Source organism: Sinocyclocheilus grahami, unplaced genomic scaffold, assembly GCF_001515645.1.
Source record: "Sinocyclocheilus grahami isolate Dianchi unplaced genomic scaffold, SAMN03320097.WGS_v1.1 scaffold115.1, whole genome shotgun sequence".
Taxonomy (NCBI): Eukaryota; Metazoa; Chordata; class Actinopteri; order Cypriniformes; family Cyprinidae; genus Sinocyclocheilus; species Sinocyclocheilus grahami.
The window spans coordinates 136,158-154,181 of record NW_015505294.1 but is presented as its reverse complement, the minus strand read 5'-3'; the positions used below and the strand labels follow the sequence as shown (position 1 = coordinate 154,181).

Below are 18,024 nucleotides of genomic sequence, written 5' to 3'. Positions count from 1 at the left end.
GTTCCATTAAATTTTAATAATCAAAAGCATCTCCAATTAATAGATTTTATTTTATTTATTTTTTTTTTTTTTTCCAGAAATACTGCACATTTACATTTTTCTCCTAAATAAATTCTGGTAAATAACATTTCTGGTAAATACTCCTTTAAAAAGTGTTTTTTTGATTATAATTTTATTATTAGTATTATTATCTTACACTATAATACTGAACTTTGATTTCAGTGATTTGGACTATGAGATGGACACTTGCTTCTTGCACTCTATGCTGCACTTTACTTTTGCTTTAAAAAAAGGATTTCATAGAAATTTGGATTTCATTTGGTTTAATAAAATATTCTTAAGTAAAATGGTTGATTTTTTGGGGGGAAATTAGTCGTTTAGATTAATCGATAAATTAGCCGATAGATTAATCAAAATCAAAATAGTCAATAGTGGCAGCCCTAGAACCTATCGACCTGCGCCATCTAGAGTTTCATGAAAGAACTTTTTTGTATTTACTGAATCAATGAATACTCTATGTATACTCTTATAAAGAGGAAGTGGTCATGAGTTATAATTTTAACAGTTTTAGACATGAAATGCACATAAATAGCAATTGTGCATTAGTTTAGTTTAGTTTAGACCCTGTGTTTTAAAATGGACATTGTAATTCAATCTGAATCTAGTCGAATCTGGAAATGTGTATCGATACTCAACCCTATCGGTTTGGTACATTGAGTCCATTTTATTCCCCAGCAAACTGATTAAAATGTACCATTAACAGTATCAAATAAAAGTCCTGCCCCAAAGACCATTGACTGAGTCTGCAGTTGGCATGCTGGGCCGCTCAAACAAACAGCACAGTGTTTTGAAAGTAGCCTGCTACATTTACATAGTAAGATTTTTGGCACTATCTGCACATCTAAAATTGAGCACTACAAATACAGACTGCACCAGAACCAGACCCAATTAAGACTTGTTCTAAGCCTGCTTATTCAAACAAATGTAAAAAAGAGTTAGGAAAGACTACTGTGATCTGTTTCTAATCTGCTTTTTTGGATTTGTCGTTTTATTGAATTTGGACAAGACAAAAATGTGCTCAGGAGTTTGAATATCATTCACAAGCCGCATCTGTGTGTTCAATTGATGTAACTTTTTCCCTCTGTAAATGTGTGTATATTTATATTGGTATGTATGCAATTATGCCCATTTGCAATCCAGAACTTCAAGTTTCCTCTATCTCAGTATTGAAACCAGATGTGCGCAGAGCTCGCAACCATTAAGTACCTGCTGTAGGATCTTTGTAGGATTTAACTTCAGGCCCAGTTGTTGTCACAACCTTGAGGCTTTAGTCCCAATTTGAGCTCCTAAATGAATTTACCCTTTTTACCTCTATTGCAACAAGGATTTTCCTCTGGTTATAAAACAAAACATTCTAAATTCTAAATAAAATGGTCCAAGGGTTTTTGCGATCCCAGTGATTGTTGTGTCCTAATGGAGGGGATTGTATTTCACAGCATTGTTGAGGCTCTTGCCTGTCTTGGGTCATGATATTGGAGTTCTGGAAGCTAATGTGGACATGGCAGGGATTCAGAGGTCTTCTCACAAATATTCACAAATAAATCCCTTGGTAGTCTAATGGAGACAAGTTCTCATTGACCTGCTGCAAGTGTTGTCATCGGTGGACACTTGAGTGCACCAATCACATTGCTTGACTGTCCTCATTAACACAACAAATCTTCTTCGTGAGAATCTCACCTCTTGTTTTACTGCCAGTTGGATGCAGTGAAAACATTTGATGAACAAGATGCAATAAAATCATCAAGTCATGAAAATTTATGCTGCTCTGAGATGCTTTCCATTGGAAACATTGAAAACGTGGAGGAAAAACATGAGGTTTGAAGGCGGGACTGGACTCTGTGTCTCCTCACAGAGCTTGTTTCAAGGTCATGCAGATATTTTACAAGTTTACAACATATGGAGTGATACGCCATAGCCTGTCAAATCAGCAGTATAATTAGAAACATCATGAAGACAACACGAAGAAAAGACTTGACATTTTGACACTAACACTGAGGCTTTATTTTTTTGTTCCCGAGAACAAGCGTTGCAGCTCGGGTTATCTGCGTGATGATAAATGTGTTGTAAAATAGAGTTATTTATGTCATTCTGTCTGCTCTTTGAATCAGGAGTCTTATAGATGGGTGTCTGTTGTATGAATTGTTCATGGTCTGTTTAATCCCTTTCCTTGGATATGCTGTAAAAGATGGGTTTGGCTACAGGAGGAGTATCTCAATCTTCCACAGGGGTCATATTTAAGGTTGTTGTTAGCGATTTGAGTATTAGGATGTCAAGCTAATTTTTCTAGAAGATATTTTGTTCTCGTTTCTTTTCAATCCAGCTTGAAGTCAAACCATTAGTTTGAGAAACCGCAAAGCTTCACTTTCACAGAATATTGTGAAATTGCTGTTTCATTTGGTTGTCCACCAATGCGGTCATGGAAGTCATACTTGTACGATGTGTTACGATGAGGCTCAGTTTGAACCGCCAGTTTGAACCATTAGTAAAAGTTGAGACTGTAAAAAAAAGTGTACCTTATTTCCTAGCATTTCTTGACACCTTAATTTGAACATCCTTCTTAGCTTGTCTCCTGTTTTCCAAGCTTCCTTCCGTGCATCCTGTGTTCTTCCAAGTGTTCTTTCTTTCTATCTTCATGCTGTCCATTCCAAATGTCCTTACCTTCCTTTTAAGCTTCCTTCCAAACTTATTCAGAGCTTCCTCGCCTTCCTACTGAGCTTCCTTCCCTCTGAACTTAATTTCTGTCTTATGTTTCCTTCAAATCATCCTTCCATTTGAGTGTCCTTCCAAATTTCTTCAAAGCTTCCTCAACTTTCTACTGAGCTTCCTTCCCTCCAAGCTTCTTTTCTCTCATGTTTCCTTCAAATCATCCTTCCTTTTTAGTGTCCTTCCAAATTTCTTCAGAGCTTCCTCAACTTCCTACTGAGCTTCCTTCTTTCCAAGCTTCTTTTCTGTCTAAAGTTTCCTTCGAAGCATCCTTTCTTTTGAGCATCCTTCCAAATTTCTTCAAAGCTTCCTCAAACTTCCTACTGCGCTTCCTTCCCTCCAAACTTTTTTTGTCTCATGTTTCCTTCAAAGCATCCTTTCTTTTGAGCTTCCTTCCAAATTTCTTCAGAGCTTCCTCAAGTTCCTACTGAGCTTCCTTCTTTCCAAGCTTTTCTGTCTAAAGTTTCCTTCAAAGTATCCTTTCTTTTAAGCTTCTTTTCAAATATCTTCAGAGCTTCCTCAACCTCCTACTGAAATTCCCTCTTTTCTGTCTCAAGTTTCCTCAAAGAGCATCTTTCCTTTCAAGCTTTCTTCCAAACTTTCTTACATTCCTTCAGAGATCCTTCTAAACTTCGTTTCTGTCCTCCAGTCTTCATTCCTGCCCTAAGCTTCTTTCACTTTGAGCTTCTTTTCTGCCTCCTGAGGTTCCTTCATTTGTTTAAAACTTTCTTCCTACCTTCTAAGCATCCTTACCTTCCTACTGAGCTTCCATCCTTCCATCCAAGCTTCATTTCTGCTTCCTAAACTTCCTTTCATGCTATTTTCCTATACCTTCTTTTTTCCTTTCAAGCATCTTTTCCGTCAATTCTCACATATTAGTAAGTCAGATCATTGTCCAGAACCAATGGCCAATGTCAAATGTTACAAATTAAAAATGTTACCAACATTTGTGATGACTAAGCTAAACCCTGCATTGCTTCAACATTACTAAGAGCATAACACGTGTGGAGGTCTAGATTGGCCACAACGAATGGCCATGTGATTTTCAAATGAAGCACATGGAATAGCATCATGAGCATTTCATGATGACTGAGCTAAACCTTGTATTGCTTCAACAATAGTGATGTCATGCAATGCCTAATTATTTGGAACTGAATATCCACTAGAAATTATATCTGCTTCCAGGCTCAAGACAATGTTAAATTAGTGTGGATACAGTACTGTTGATGGTGGCAGCCCTCCAAATTTGACTTTTAAAGAATGAAATAAAAAGATAGTTTGGGGTTTAAGAAGATATTAGTGATGGCACCACCCGTACAAGCCTAATACTGTATCTTATGAGACTAGCTTGTTTGTGTGGAGACTTTTTTGTAATGTATCAACCACATACTCATCAAACAGGAATTAGCCGTTGAGCTCAAATGTCTGCAGATGTCCTCATTAGATAGTGTTCAATGTTGGGGTGAAACAAAATTTGGATACAAATTTAGACCCGTCTTTACTGTACAACCGTTTTTTTATTCTGAAGTTCCTCTGTCTGTTTGTGGGAGGTTTTGCAGCAGAAGTGATGTAGGACTCTCCGAAGGTTTTAAGGGGTTCACTCAGTTTGTCCAATGTCCTGTTGGCCCTCTTTCTCTCTGTCTGTCTCTCAGAACAGTTAGGCGATCACATCTGTCCTGGCTTAGGTCTGGCCCGCTCCAGATGCACAAGTTGTTGGACTTGTGTAGAAATTGGGCGGAAATGTTTACCTTTCCAGAGAGACTTTTTTTCATCATACTGACAGCTCTTGAGGGTATGAGGGAACTGTAAATGTTGCTGGGAGACTGACCTCTTTCACAACACAGTTATTGAACTGTGCAAAAAAATTGTTTGGAACCTGCATAACGAATCGTGACGAAGAATGCAGATTTCATCAAGCTTATTAGTAGATCTTAACCAATTTTCATATAGCTAGTCAAGAATCGTACACACTGAGGACGACACTAGAACGGCAATAATGAAAAATTAGTTTGGGAGGAACGGCATGTTTGCACAGTTGGTTGTTTTGTTTCAGCAAGGCCCCAAACTAAATGTTTTTTGCATTAAGCTGCTGTTGTTTTGTTCCTCGTTGTCTTTGCTCCAGTTCCTCAATGTGTTTGCTGTCCTACTCTGCTGCTGAAAGCATTACTACATAAGAGAAAGATTTATTCGTTGTTCCTTGTTTGCTTTTAGTCCCATCAACCCAAGCTGATAGCAAATCCCGACTCGCTCTGCCAATTTTTAAACTCTTTGTTTGGCAGCTCGCCTCTACAGAGATAGCAGATTTGAAGTTTGCTGTTTTCAAAAGAAACCCGTCTGGGCACAGGGGTAGGTTAGCTCATGGAGACCCTTGAGAAAAGGGCACAATCCATTTCAGTTTCAAATGCCTTTCAATGTGAATTCAGTCTAGCCATGAGCGAGAAGGCAAACAACTGGCTTGGTTATTTACTCTGTTTCCTCTAAGAGTTTGATTTACTCGCTAATGACAAACAGAACACAGATAACTAATGTCTCAAATGAGGCCTTTAATTTCTGTCAAAGTCAGCAGACCTCATGCGAACACACCTGTTCAACTCCGAATGCACGTTGTGACATCATGACTGCTTTGCCTCTGGATTTTCACCTCGTAACAATTCGGCAAGACCTGTAGCGACTTTTGGACGACTTCAAGAGCATCTCCGATGTGATGCGTGTTTTGAATTAGCTTTACTTTATTTGATTGTGTTGGAACCACGTTCCCATGCTCGGTGGAGTGGAGAGTTGTCTTGAGAACAGTTGCGAGGCCCGGAAGTCAAGCGATGAGAACGGGTTTACATTGCTATCCGATCGCAGACATTCTCCCAGCATCATAAAACTCTCATTGTGTTAAGTTGCACAGCTGAGCATACAAACAAACCTCTCTTGCAGTTTTAAAATTCCAGTTGTTGTAGCAGTGTTTCCTTTGACAAGTATTATTCAACGGGTAAATCCCCAGAACGCACTTTTTAATGCGGAAAAAGTGCATTTCCTTCTTTTATTAGGCCTGACGGATGGTTTCAAAATGTCATATGGATGCTCAGTGAGCGGCACGCTTTATTTGATTGTTTTCATGATTGTCTGCATGAGAAAGTATCCAAGTTTTAAGTTGGTGCCTCCTGTGTGTGTCTTTGCAGTTTTCTGGTTCAGATAAATGATGGTATGAGAAACGGGAAATGTAAAAAGACGTCCCTCAGCTGTGAATTACTCTTGTTCCCAATAACTTCAGATGTTTGTGTGTGCATATCTGTGCTTGTGCTTGTGCATGTGTTTGTGTTTAAGACCTGCTGGGCCATCCTTCGGTTGTTATCATGCTATTCTTTGTTTACCAGAGTAAATGAGTCAGTGACACACAAGTGTCCATGATAAAGAAAATGGTTTAATGTGGTTTTCAAAAAAAACATTCATACCATTTTTGACCAAAATGTTAATGCAGTGACTGTCATGTGGTGTAGCCATCAAGTAAAAATAATAACATATTTTCCTTGCACCTGCCACACAAGTGAGTGTACACAATCATTATTTTCCAAAAAGTGTTCACATTTTAAAAGTTTTTAGTTTGTCTGTTTTTTGTTTGGTTAATTTTGGTTTGTTTTTGTTTTGTTTAGCCTAGTCCTTTTTTCTTTTATTGTTAATTATTTATTATATTTTTGCATTGTTTGATTTGTTTTTGTTATTTTGTTTTTGTTTTTGTATAGTTAGTTTTTTATTTGGGTTTATTTGTAGTTTTGTTTGGTTTGTTTGTTTTTTGTCATTGGTTTTGTTTAGTTTTTATTGATTTTTTGTTTTGTTTTGTATAGTTTTTGTTTTTTTAATTTGTTTTTGTTTTGTTTTTCTGCATGCTAGTCACACCATGTGACTTTTCAAGATTTCAAAACTGTTTTTTAATGAGGCTTTTTTCATCATGATAGCAGGACCCCCATTTCAAAATGTACAAAAATGCTCGTCATAGAAGAGCTGTATTCAAGGCGCTGTATGAATGAAATGCATTTTTCAATGTTTCATCCCATTTAAACCAACCCAAAATCATACACTCTAATTATTACCCCATGATTCGACTGGCAGCATTATCTTCTATTCGAAAAAAGGAGTCGTTGTGGCGAAATTGGCATCTTTTCTCCATGCCGTTGGAGACATGGTGGGCATCTAAGCATGCCACTGACTCACGACTTCAAAGTCATCGTCTGCGCTAGAATCCGGGGTGGGGGCGAACTGGATCTGAAATTGGGGTTATTGTGGGATTTTTATGCAGCGCAGCAGATTTTCTTTCTCCTAATTGGGAGTGCATGGCAGTTCTGTTCCCACTCGGGAGACTCAGATTTGATTGTTTATGCCCACACTGTGCTCTGAGGCGCTGATGTTGTCAAGACGAACCGGAGAGGTGTCACCACATGGAGTCACAGCAGAGTTGTAATGATTAACGTTTAGTGTTTAGTCTGAAGTTCACGTTTCATTTAAATTCTATCCCACATGGCCGTTTTTGAATGAACGCCGTGCATGTGGAAACGGTCAACTGCTGCAATCGAGAAATTACTGACTCACAGTTCAGGTTGAAGACTAGCTCCAGTAATTGAAGGGAAGCCGGAGGATCCAAAACCATTGTGACCACATCAGAGTGCCTTTAGTGGTCAGATGATGTGTAATCAATGTGTTCGGGCATTCAAACACGATGTGCGAGCGTATGCGATCATGCATTAACATGCAAGTGTTTTTGCTTTTATGTGCCTGTTTTGCGATGAGTTGGCAGGGGATGGAGATGTGTTTGTGAGAGCTCAGCTGGAAACTAGGCCTTCCATGGGGCTGTTATGGTGAGCGTTTGGATGTAGTAAATCCCTGGCTTGATTTCAATTAGGTTTGCAACACCACTTGAACGCCAGATCGAAATTTCAGACTTGGCAATCAAGCAAGAGCATTCAAGCGCTCAGTTTTATATTATATCATATAGTTTTGCACCTTTAAAGAGCAGGTCATATGGTATTTTAAAGTGTCCTAATATTGTGTTAGAGTCCACAACAGGTTTAAATGCATCTAAGGTCAGAAAACATTGTAATTTTCTCAGAATATACATTTAATATTAGAGTAATTTGCCAATGATTTCTAAATGGTTCGTTCCAAGCAAGTTCTGACGGAAGTGTTTGTGGGCAGGTCAGACTCGCGGGCAGGCGGGGATTGTGCAAATGTGTTACCCAGTGACGTATACCGGTAACAGGCAAAAGATACGAAAATATGACGACTCGTTAAGGCGATTCAGAATCGACTCTCTCTTTTGAGAGACAATATCTTTATTTATCGTGCACTTTTTTGATTAACAACTTTGCAGATTGTTTTCATTTAAGGATAGCTACGTTATAAACGGCAAAAGAGATCTTTTTTAAAAACCCATATGATCTGCTCTTTAAATCCTGAAACAGTTGCTTGATGACTCGCAGCAAACAAAATGCATTCTGACAATCCTGATTGGCCTGTTACTATGAGAATGGAAAACAATGCCTCCCTTTGGGCTACGTCCGAATCGATGAACTATCATAGTGTGTTTGACTTTGACTTCTTGATGAAAAAATTATTTTTTCTCTCTTGGCTTTTCAAATCATACGGCTTCAGCTATGTGTTGCTTTATGGGATAGCAAAGTGTCTCAAAGTTGCATACTACAGAATCCAGCAGATGTTGTACATCATCCAGATGTTGTTCGCCTACTGTATTGTAAATACTTAGTACTGGACTTCCTACTCATTTGACATTGTTTGCATACTGTATGCAATGTTGGACTTTTGAACTTTCTGACGTTGTGAAAAGAAGAGCTGAAAACAGGTGCACATTAGTGAGGTTTATGACAGGCAGTTGCATAAGCTATAGAACGAGTGGAAACATTAGCAGATTAAAATGTAAACCGTGAGAAATGTAATTTTGTTTAAACAATGGGATGATGGATATGCTGGGGAAAGTTAGAAAGGAACAATCAGTGTGGATTGAAGGAAGGAAGAAAGCGGTAATAGTTTTAGAAAGGAAAGCACAATGATTCATTTACACAAGGTATTGGAACATACTTAGATAATCATGAATGTATATCATTTCCATATTAAAATCAAATTATCATCAGTATCTCACCTTCCACTCATAAATAACAATTTGAGGAAAATTTGATCCTAGAAGCAGCGTTAGAGAATAACTACCATTCAGTGGAAAACACAAACAGATGATTGCATTTGTTTAATACAATCAAAAAGCTCTGCAAAATATTTCAATATTTATTGTAGCTATTACTGTGACTAAATATAAAAAAAGATGATTGTAATTTCCAGACCTAGAAAAAAAATTGTTTAAATAAATAAAGTAAATTAAGAATGTAATTAAGGATAAATTAAGAAAGGTCCTGAAAAACTATTTTTTTGAGTTTTTATTGATTTATTAAAAATATATATATTTTTTTTGTGAAGTTATCTGTTTCAGTTTGACATTGTCACTCTTATTTAGATCCTAATACAAAAAGAACTGGTTCAAGTAGCTTCAGTGTTTCTGTTTTAGTAATTTTAGTACGTAAATTTTATCTCCGTTATTTGGCAAAGCAACATATGTTCTTTAAATACTTTAATACTTAAGCTTCTCATTTAATACTTTATTTCAGCTTTATTTCAATTTCCAAAAAACATTTGTAATAGTTTTAATTTTAGTTATAGTTAACAATAACCACACTGATGCACATCTCAATATAAAAGACAATCATTGCAAAAGTAACCGCATACCCAGAAAGCTTAGCGACATGAAATTTGAACGGACGATGATTTGGAGCTCATCTGATTGTTTTGATTCTTCATATGAAGAATATTTGTGCTGGTAGTTTAGAGAACAGCTTGCACTGCATTTTACTGTCTGACTCCAATTTGACAGTCACACCGCTCACATGTAAGACAGCATTAGTTACCGAAATTAGTCACATCGTCACTTAGGAATGATTCTTACTACAACCATGTAGCCATGTTGGGAAATTTAGCAGTTGTGTTGTGTCTAGAGCGCTTTCCCACAGATAAATAAGCATTCGGCGTAGTTTGACCTAGTTGTTTCCTCAAATGTTAGCATAGTGCTAATGTTTCTAATTTTTCCCACCTATTTCTTAGGTTCTAAGAGGACCGCAGCTCATCGCAGTGGCGTCGACCGACGGGACCGGCGGGGTTGACGCGTCTCCACTCCAGGGTAATGATATTCAGGTGCAATACGTCCAGCTGGGAACAGTGACCGACCACACCGGCACAGTACAAGTGAGATAAGCCAAAAACACAGTCACACACACAAACACAACTTACTGTAATAATGTTTTCATCAATGTTGTCAACATTGTCTGTGGCGTACAGCCGTTTTATTTCAGGGAGGAGTGTTTTCTGTCTCAAAATGACTACCGAATGCACCAATGCCGCTGGGTGACGTAGTGACCAATATGTATAGTCAAACTCGCTCTCTCACCATGTGTTCTTTCTAGACATCGTAGGCAGTGATTTTAACCTGCTCTTCGCTCTCACTTTCGGGCTAATCAGCAACCCAGATCAGTTTGTTTTTCCTCGGAATAATAAATAGCCCTTAGTTGTCCTTTTCCTCCCTGTCTATTTTCTCATTTTTATCCTTCTTTTCCATCTCATGCACTACATCAAGTTTTCAACATGATGTGTGTTTTTACTCTAATCACTTCCCTATGATGCCGTTACGGCGTTTCGGAGCCGTGATATGGCGTGCACGCATATTCAAACACATTTAGAGGTTCGACAGTCATTACAGGTCACCACATTTCCCCAGCTGAACTCACGTGTTTGATTCATGTGAGGCTTCAAGCTAGGGTTGAGCAGCGCAGGCACAATTTGACTTGCATATTTGACATCTGCTTTTACGTTTCTGTCTTTGGAGAAGAACAACTTTTTTTAATGCGAAACAAAGAACAATCAGTGTTAAACCTCGTTATGTGAAATTAGTGGGTCAAATTTTGGTTGGCAAAATTTTGTGGCGAGATCAAAAACTGTGACAATAAAATAGTTTGAATTAAAGGAATAGTTCACCCAAAAATGAAATTAAGCTGAAAATGTATTCAGGTCATCCAAGATGAGTTTGTTTCTTCATCTGAACAGATTTGGAGAAATGTAGCATTACATCACTTGTTCACCAATGTAACCTCTGCAGTGAATGGGTGCCGTCAGAACGAGAGTCCTAACAGCTGATAAAAACATCACAATAATCCACACCACTCCAATCCCCAATTAACATCGTGTGAAGAGAAAAGCTCTTCATTAAGGCATTTTTAGCTTTAAACTGTTGCTTCTGGTTAAAATACAAGTCCATAATTCATAACGCATTCTCGAGTGAAAAAGTCGTCTCATCTGAATCAAGAGAGAAATCTGCACAGATCAAGCACTGTTTACAAGCAAAAAAAAAACTTCTAAACAAATATGTCAGTGGATTTTGATGTGATACTACAAAAGAAGATGGACTTTTTCACTGGAGGAAGAGTTCTGAATTATGTTTGGATTGTTTGGATTCTCATTCTGACGGCACCCATTCACTGCAGAGGATCCATTGGTGAGCAAGTGATGTAATGCTACATTTCTCCAAATCTGTTCAGATGAAGAAACAAACTCATCTAATTTTCATTTATGGGTGAACTATTCCTTGAATGTATACAGTTGGCACTGTAATGTATATCATTAACACGGCAAGATATTAAAAATACACTATTTATACATTTCAAAATTGCCAAGGTCAAGGAAAACCTGGAAATTAGAAAAATAAAGTGTGATTTATATAATAAATAAAAATTAACATTAAAATCTAATGGAAAACCATTGATAAGTAATGCATTTCTTTAATGAACATTTTTTAGCACTTAAATATTTAATTTAATTTTTTTAATGTTTTTTTGTTGTTGGTTTAATGCTCTTTTGTTGGTTTTGATTGCTTCTATTGTCCTTATCTGTTAGTCGCTTTGGATAAAAGCAACTACTAAATGACTAAATGTAAATGTAATTGGATAGAAAAATGAGTAAAAGCTTTAAAAATCATGACATTTTTATAATGAGCAATTTAGTTTATCAAAAAATAGTATTGAAAAATCATAAGACACTGAACCAAAAGAGTAGGAACCCTGTGGATATTTTAAGTTTGGACTGTTCCTGTTTGACACATGTTTTTTTTTGGGTCAGTTTTGCACATTATCATCAAATAAAATTGAGTGAAATGGACTATAACGAATGAATATAATGACATATTGACAAAATTAAAATATTTTCTCTGAAAGTCAAAATACTGAAGCAAAAAAACCTGTAAAATCAACAATATGAACATCAAACATTTCAAAGCCCTTTGTTGTGAACATCCCTCTTACATTTTTTAAAAATGTGTTCTCAAGCACTCCACAGACACTTACGGCACTAGCACGCACCCCCAGTATGGCTTTTGTGAGCGCGGGAATGTGAGCTATTTGGTAACAGGGAGGAGGACGAGGCCTTTACCACAGTTGCCCTTTAAAGTGGTTAAGCTGGTACAACTAAAACCTCTTTAGACCTTTGGGCGCTTATGGTTTAAATAGTCTTAAAGGGCATTTCCTGCTTAAAATAAGTACTTTTTTCAATTTGCTTTGTTAATACACTTTGTGCACGATTCATCATTAATTCATCAAAAAAAAAAACGTCATCTTTCAGTAAAATGACATCACTTGCTCCGCCCCTGAAACGACTTTCCTTTACCGATGACATCACCAAGACCTCTTATCTTTCAGCCCCTCCCCCTTCTCTATACTCTGCTGTAAACAGAGGCCATAAAAAACAAACAAATGTTCCCCTTCCTCTCTTTGAAGTGCATTCGTTGATTGGATGTGCTGTATCTGGGCCAGATTTGTTGTACGGCTTGTTATCTGAGTGACCTGCATCTTTCTTTCCCTCTTTCTTTCTTTCACTGATACACACACTTGCGTTTTGGCCAACCTTCAAATATGTAGTGTCTAGGCGAGCTGTAGCAAACCCCAGAAAGCAGTTTGTGGGAACGGCCTGATGATTGCCTGCGTACCCAGACCCCATCAGATGGTCTTCGATTTACCTCTAGCCTCACTTGTTGCTTTCCTTGGTGGTCTGGACTCCTTCCAAATTGGCTCTGCAATTATACTGTACACATCAAAGCTGTTGGAAAGTTGTTAATGGGCTTTGATGCTTGAACAGAGCACAGCATGCACAACATTTGACGTAATCAAGTGAGTAAATCTCTGCGAATCGATTATAGATCACTGCCGCTTTGTGACAAACCACCTGTCAGTGTGACACGGGGATAAAATAAACCGCTGTCAGAGGATTATGGATTATGGCATGAACTCACTCAGTGGAGCTGTGCTGAAGTTAGAAAACTGAAAAACTACCTGCTGTTTTTGGAGAAATTATTTGGTGGGAAATTTGTTTACATGTAAATCAATTCTTGCATGTTTAATATCTTGCTCTATTTTTTTTAAATCAAAATTTAAAATAACATTTTCTCTTAAAGGACATTCTGCATAAGGATATTATGTATTTCATATATTTTCATAAAAAAAAATAGGTGGAGTGTCTACATACATGCATACAGAAATAAATCAATTTGATTTGAAACCCTAACCAGTCTCAACTAGTCACAGCTGTGATTCGATTTTTCATCCATTTTTTTAATTGTAGCCACACCCACAGTAAAATGTCATAGCCACACCCACAGTGAGATCCTATTGGTCCAAATTCCTGCTCCACAGAGCTGTGTATTAAAGATCAAATATAATCTGAGTGGCTGTAATTGTCATATTCATAGTCGTATTTAGTTGGAGAGCGTGTCAAAAAACAGCAATGAAAAAAGAAATGAAATTATATATTTTAATAACATTTATTAAGAGTAGAAATGAACCTCAGTGAGAAAAACAAATAAAATAATAAATACGTACTTACTTACATACCATATATTTGGATTTTAAGTAGACACTGGGGACAAACATAAAATATAATGATTTACAAAAAAATAAATAAAAACTTTAGAACATTAGTGGACCTCAGGGAAAAATTCAAGTAAATAAAAAATAAATAAGTAGGTAAGTACGTGAATTTTAGGTAGATATTAGGGCCAAAAATGTAATCTAATAATTACAAAAATATATATAAATAAATAAAAAAAAATAATAGTAATAATTGAAAAAATTAAATAAGTAATACTAATGGGAAAGATTAAAAAAATTATTTTATTTTTTTAGTGAAGTTTATAATTGTTTTTAGTGAATTTTAAGTGGACATCATGGACAAAATAAAATATAATAATAACAAAAACATTCAAACAAACGAACATCAAAAGAACATTAGTGGATCTAAGGGAAAATTCAAGGGAATTTAAATAAATGTTTTAAGTGCATATTAAGTGGACATCAGGGACAAAAATAAAATATCATGATCACAAAAAGATAAATAAATAAAAAACTAATAGTGGACATCAGGTAAGAAATTAGGTAAATAAAAATAAAAATAATTACATTTTTACTTTATTGACCCATTGCAACCTACTTGGGGAGCTAAGAAGCCAGGAAATGACATCCAGTGGTCACCAACCTTTTTAGGCCCAAGATCCCTGACCTCGGCCTTTATGAAAGACAAGATCTACCTATTGAATAATTGATAGAAAAAGACATCCCAGATTGTACTTCAAATTTGAGGCCTTTTACTTAGTATTTTAATTAGTGATGCGCCGATCATAGCTGATTCAGAATTTCTTTTCTTTCTTTCTTTTTTTATTTTAACTAGCAAATTGGATTCTGATACTGATACTGATTTTTAAGCAAATGTATGGTAACACTTTACTTGAAGGGGTGTGCATAAGACTGACATGACACCTTCATAATCATGACATGACACATGTCATGAATTTGAAGGAGGTTTTATGCATGTTTATGACAACTGTCATTAAGTGTCATTCGCTCAGTTATGTCATTTTTAATGCAAATATGACATTATTTGACCTAACCCTAACCTAACCCTACCCCTAACCATAGCCCATAACAAAGACATCTCAAACAATGTCATCTTTGCATTAAAAATGACATAACTGAGCGAATGACACTTAATGACAGTTGTCATAAATATGCATAAAAACCCTTCATGTGTCATGTCATGATTATGAAGGTGTTATGTCAGTCTTATGCACACCCCTTCGAGTAAAGTGTAACCAAATGTATTTATTGGCTATTTGCTTTTATAACAAACAAACTGGCTTTAAACAAAAATATCTAGCCATTTGAAATTAGAGGCAACCAATGCATTTTAATCACGATCTGCACGGGCAGTTGTTTTTGATTCGATTTAGATTCATTTCAGGATTTAAAACAAAAACAGAATGGTCTGACTTTAGGTGTTATTTATTTGCTACATAAAACATGGCTTTAAACAAAAATATCTAGCCATTTGAAATGAGAGGCAACCAATGCATTTTAATCCCGATCTGCACGGGCAGTTGTTTTTGATTCGATTTAGATTCATTTCAGGATTTAAAACAAAAACAGTCTGACTTTAGGTGTTATTTATTTGCTACATAAAACATCTGCGCGAAACAAAACCAGCAGGTCTGAATGAGACTCTCTGACAGCAGGTGGCGCTTATGAACAGGGTTGCCAGGTGTTCGCAATAAAACTAGTCCAATCGCGTTTTGTCATCTTTGCATTAAAAATGACATAATTGAGCGAATGACACTTAATGACAGTTGTCATAAATATGCATAAAAACCCTTCATGTGTCATGTCATGATTATGAAGGTGTTATGTCAGTCTTATGCACACCCCTTCGAGTAAAGTGTAACCAAATGTATTTATTGGCTATTTGCCTCTGACAGCAGGTGGCGCTTATGAACAGGGTTGCCAGGTGTTCGCAATAAAACTAGTCCAATCTCGTTTCGAGGGGTGTTCCCTGTAAAAATCGCATTCGGGGGTAAAATACACGTTTTTCGGCGGGGATCTTCCAGTCAAATTCACATTCCAGAGACTAAATATCACGCTATTGGGGTCGCTTCAACCCGCGGACATGAACAGCACTGCTTATGAACCGACCGTTATTTGCTACATAAAACATCTGCGCGAAACAAAACCAGCAGGTCTGAATGAGACGCACTCTCTGACAGCATTTGGCGCTTATGAACAGGGTTGCCAGGTGTTCGCAATAAAACTAGTCCAATCTCGTTTCGAGGGGTGTTCCCTGTAAAAATCGCATTCGGGGGTAAAATACACGTTTTTCGGCGGGGATTTTCCAGTCAAATTCACATTCCAGAGACTAAATATCACGCTATTGGGGTCGCTTCAACCCGCGGACATGAACAGCACTGCTTATGAACCGACCGGCATGAACCGACCGCAATATAGCGTTTCCTTGTTTACCGCTGTAAACAAAGCAGAGCTGCGCTTGGCGACCACTGCTTTAAACTATAGTAAAGCTTAATAATTGGTCAACTTATTCACTTGAATCATTTCATTTCAAGCTGAATGATTTCAGGCAGCCGTCTTCTTGCGTCTCACATATGATGCTCAGATCCCCCGTTGGCATCAACCTCCATCCTGTGGTCACGACGCTTCTTCCTATGTGAGTTTCAGGATTATTTCAATCGCTCTCATCTGCCGCACAAAACATGTGGTAGTGTTTACAGCCATTTTTCATGAGCACACCCCTTCATTTTTTTCATTTAATAGCTTCCATATCGCACACTGGATCGCCACAGATAAAACAAATGGTCGAAAGTAAGGAGATGTTTCCGGCCAGGAAGCTCTGTTCTCTGTGCAGTCCGACAGAAGTGTCAGCTCACTTACTCAGGGCTGTTTGAAACTGATGCTTTTGAGCGATTCAATCATTGGCTCTAATGAGTGCCCTCTTGTGGAGCCGCAGGAAATCGGCCCCTGAGGAGTTTACACTTAGCACCTCAGATGAAAAGCACAGGCCGTGAGTGTCTCGTATCAGGCGGGCTGTGTTTTAAGAGTCTTTGCACTTGGGGGCCAGGCCTTTGAGTACAGTGAGCTTTGCACCGTGCAGGTGTGCGGTCTGTTCCTCTGGCGTGTGTTGAGGAAGAAATGACTCACTGCTCATACTCTGAAGTGACTCATCCTGCCTTGTCTCCCCCTGCATCATTCCCTCTACCCTTCTTTTTTTTTTGAGGGAGTGTTTTCATTTCGACGACTGAGATAAAGTGTAGCCTTCATCTGACCCTTTACTTTCCTCCTAGTTTTCCATCTCTTGTTGTTGTCTTGGTCTTTGTTTTCATTGTATCAATCTGTACACCTGTCAGCGTTGTATTTGTCTGCTTTCACTGCCTCCATTAATATGGTAAAGCGCGACGTATTAAGCCTGGGCGAATGACGGGATATACCGTGCGGCGATAGATGTGTATCAGCTGACTGACAGTGATTCGATTATATATGGTATCTTAATCAAACAGACGTTTCAGAACGTGTTGCAGACAGACATTTCCATTCAATGTTGTTTCTTTAATGCCAAGAATCCATTTGGGTGTTTCCATCCAAGATACACTGTCACTATGAGTTAATGTAGTATTCAGCTGTTTGGTCAACGTCCTATATATCAGGTATTTTACACTTGCTGCAAATATCATATCTCTATTTTAAAATAAATAAAAAAATATAAGAACATTACTGAACATCAGGGGGAAAATTTTTTTAATTAAGATTTATTTAAATAAATGTATTATTTAAAACATATGTATTTATGTATGTGTAAAATTAAAATACCTGTTTAATATTTTTTTATTTACTTTTTAATTTTGTAATTCTTATTCATTTATTTTGTATTTTTCCCATATGGGCCAACTGATAAGAAACCACATTTATTATCACATTTATTATGTTTTTGAAAGAAGATTGTTTTGTTTAACAAGGCTGCATTTATTTGATTAAAAAATACAGTCAAATACATTACAATGTAAAATAACTCATTTCTATTGTAATATATTTCAAAATGTAATTTATTCCTGTGATGCAAAGCTGAATTTCCACTTTTTTTAAATACAAAATTTTGTTTAAATACAAAATTTCACAAAAAACATATTGTGGTAGAATCGTCTCAGCAAAAAAACAAACAAACATGTATATAAGTTTTTATAAATTAAATTTATATTTTTTTCCCAGTTAGGGTTAGGCAACTTTATTTCATGTGACTTTTTTTCTTTTTCTCACAATTAATAAAATTCATAATTCACTGCACGAAATA

General features: G+C 36.9%; 1 protein-coding gene across 1 annotated transcript in view; it reads left to right on the top strand.

Annotated features, from left to right (window-relative positions):
* The window catches only part of banp (BTG3 associated nuclear protein), a 65,772-nt gene that overhangs the window by 46,581 nt on the left and 1,167 nt on the right, over window positions 1-18,024 (top strand). The window contains exon 12 of the mRNA XM_016277753.1: window positions 9,910-10,050. Coding sequence (XP_016133239.1) covers window positions 9,910-10,050 — 141 coding nt within the window. The remainder of the gene's footprint in view (window positions 1-9,909; window positions 10,051-18,024) is intronic.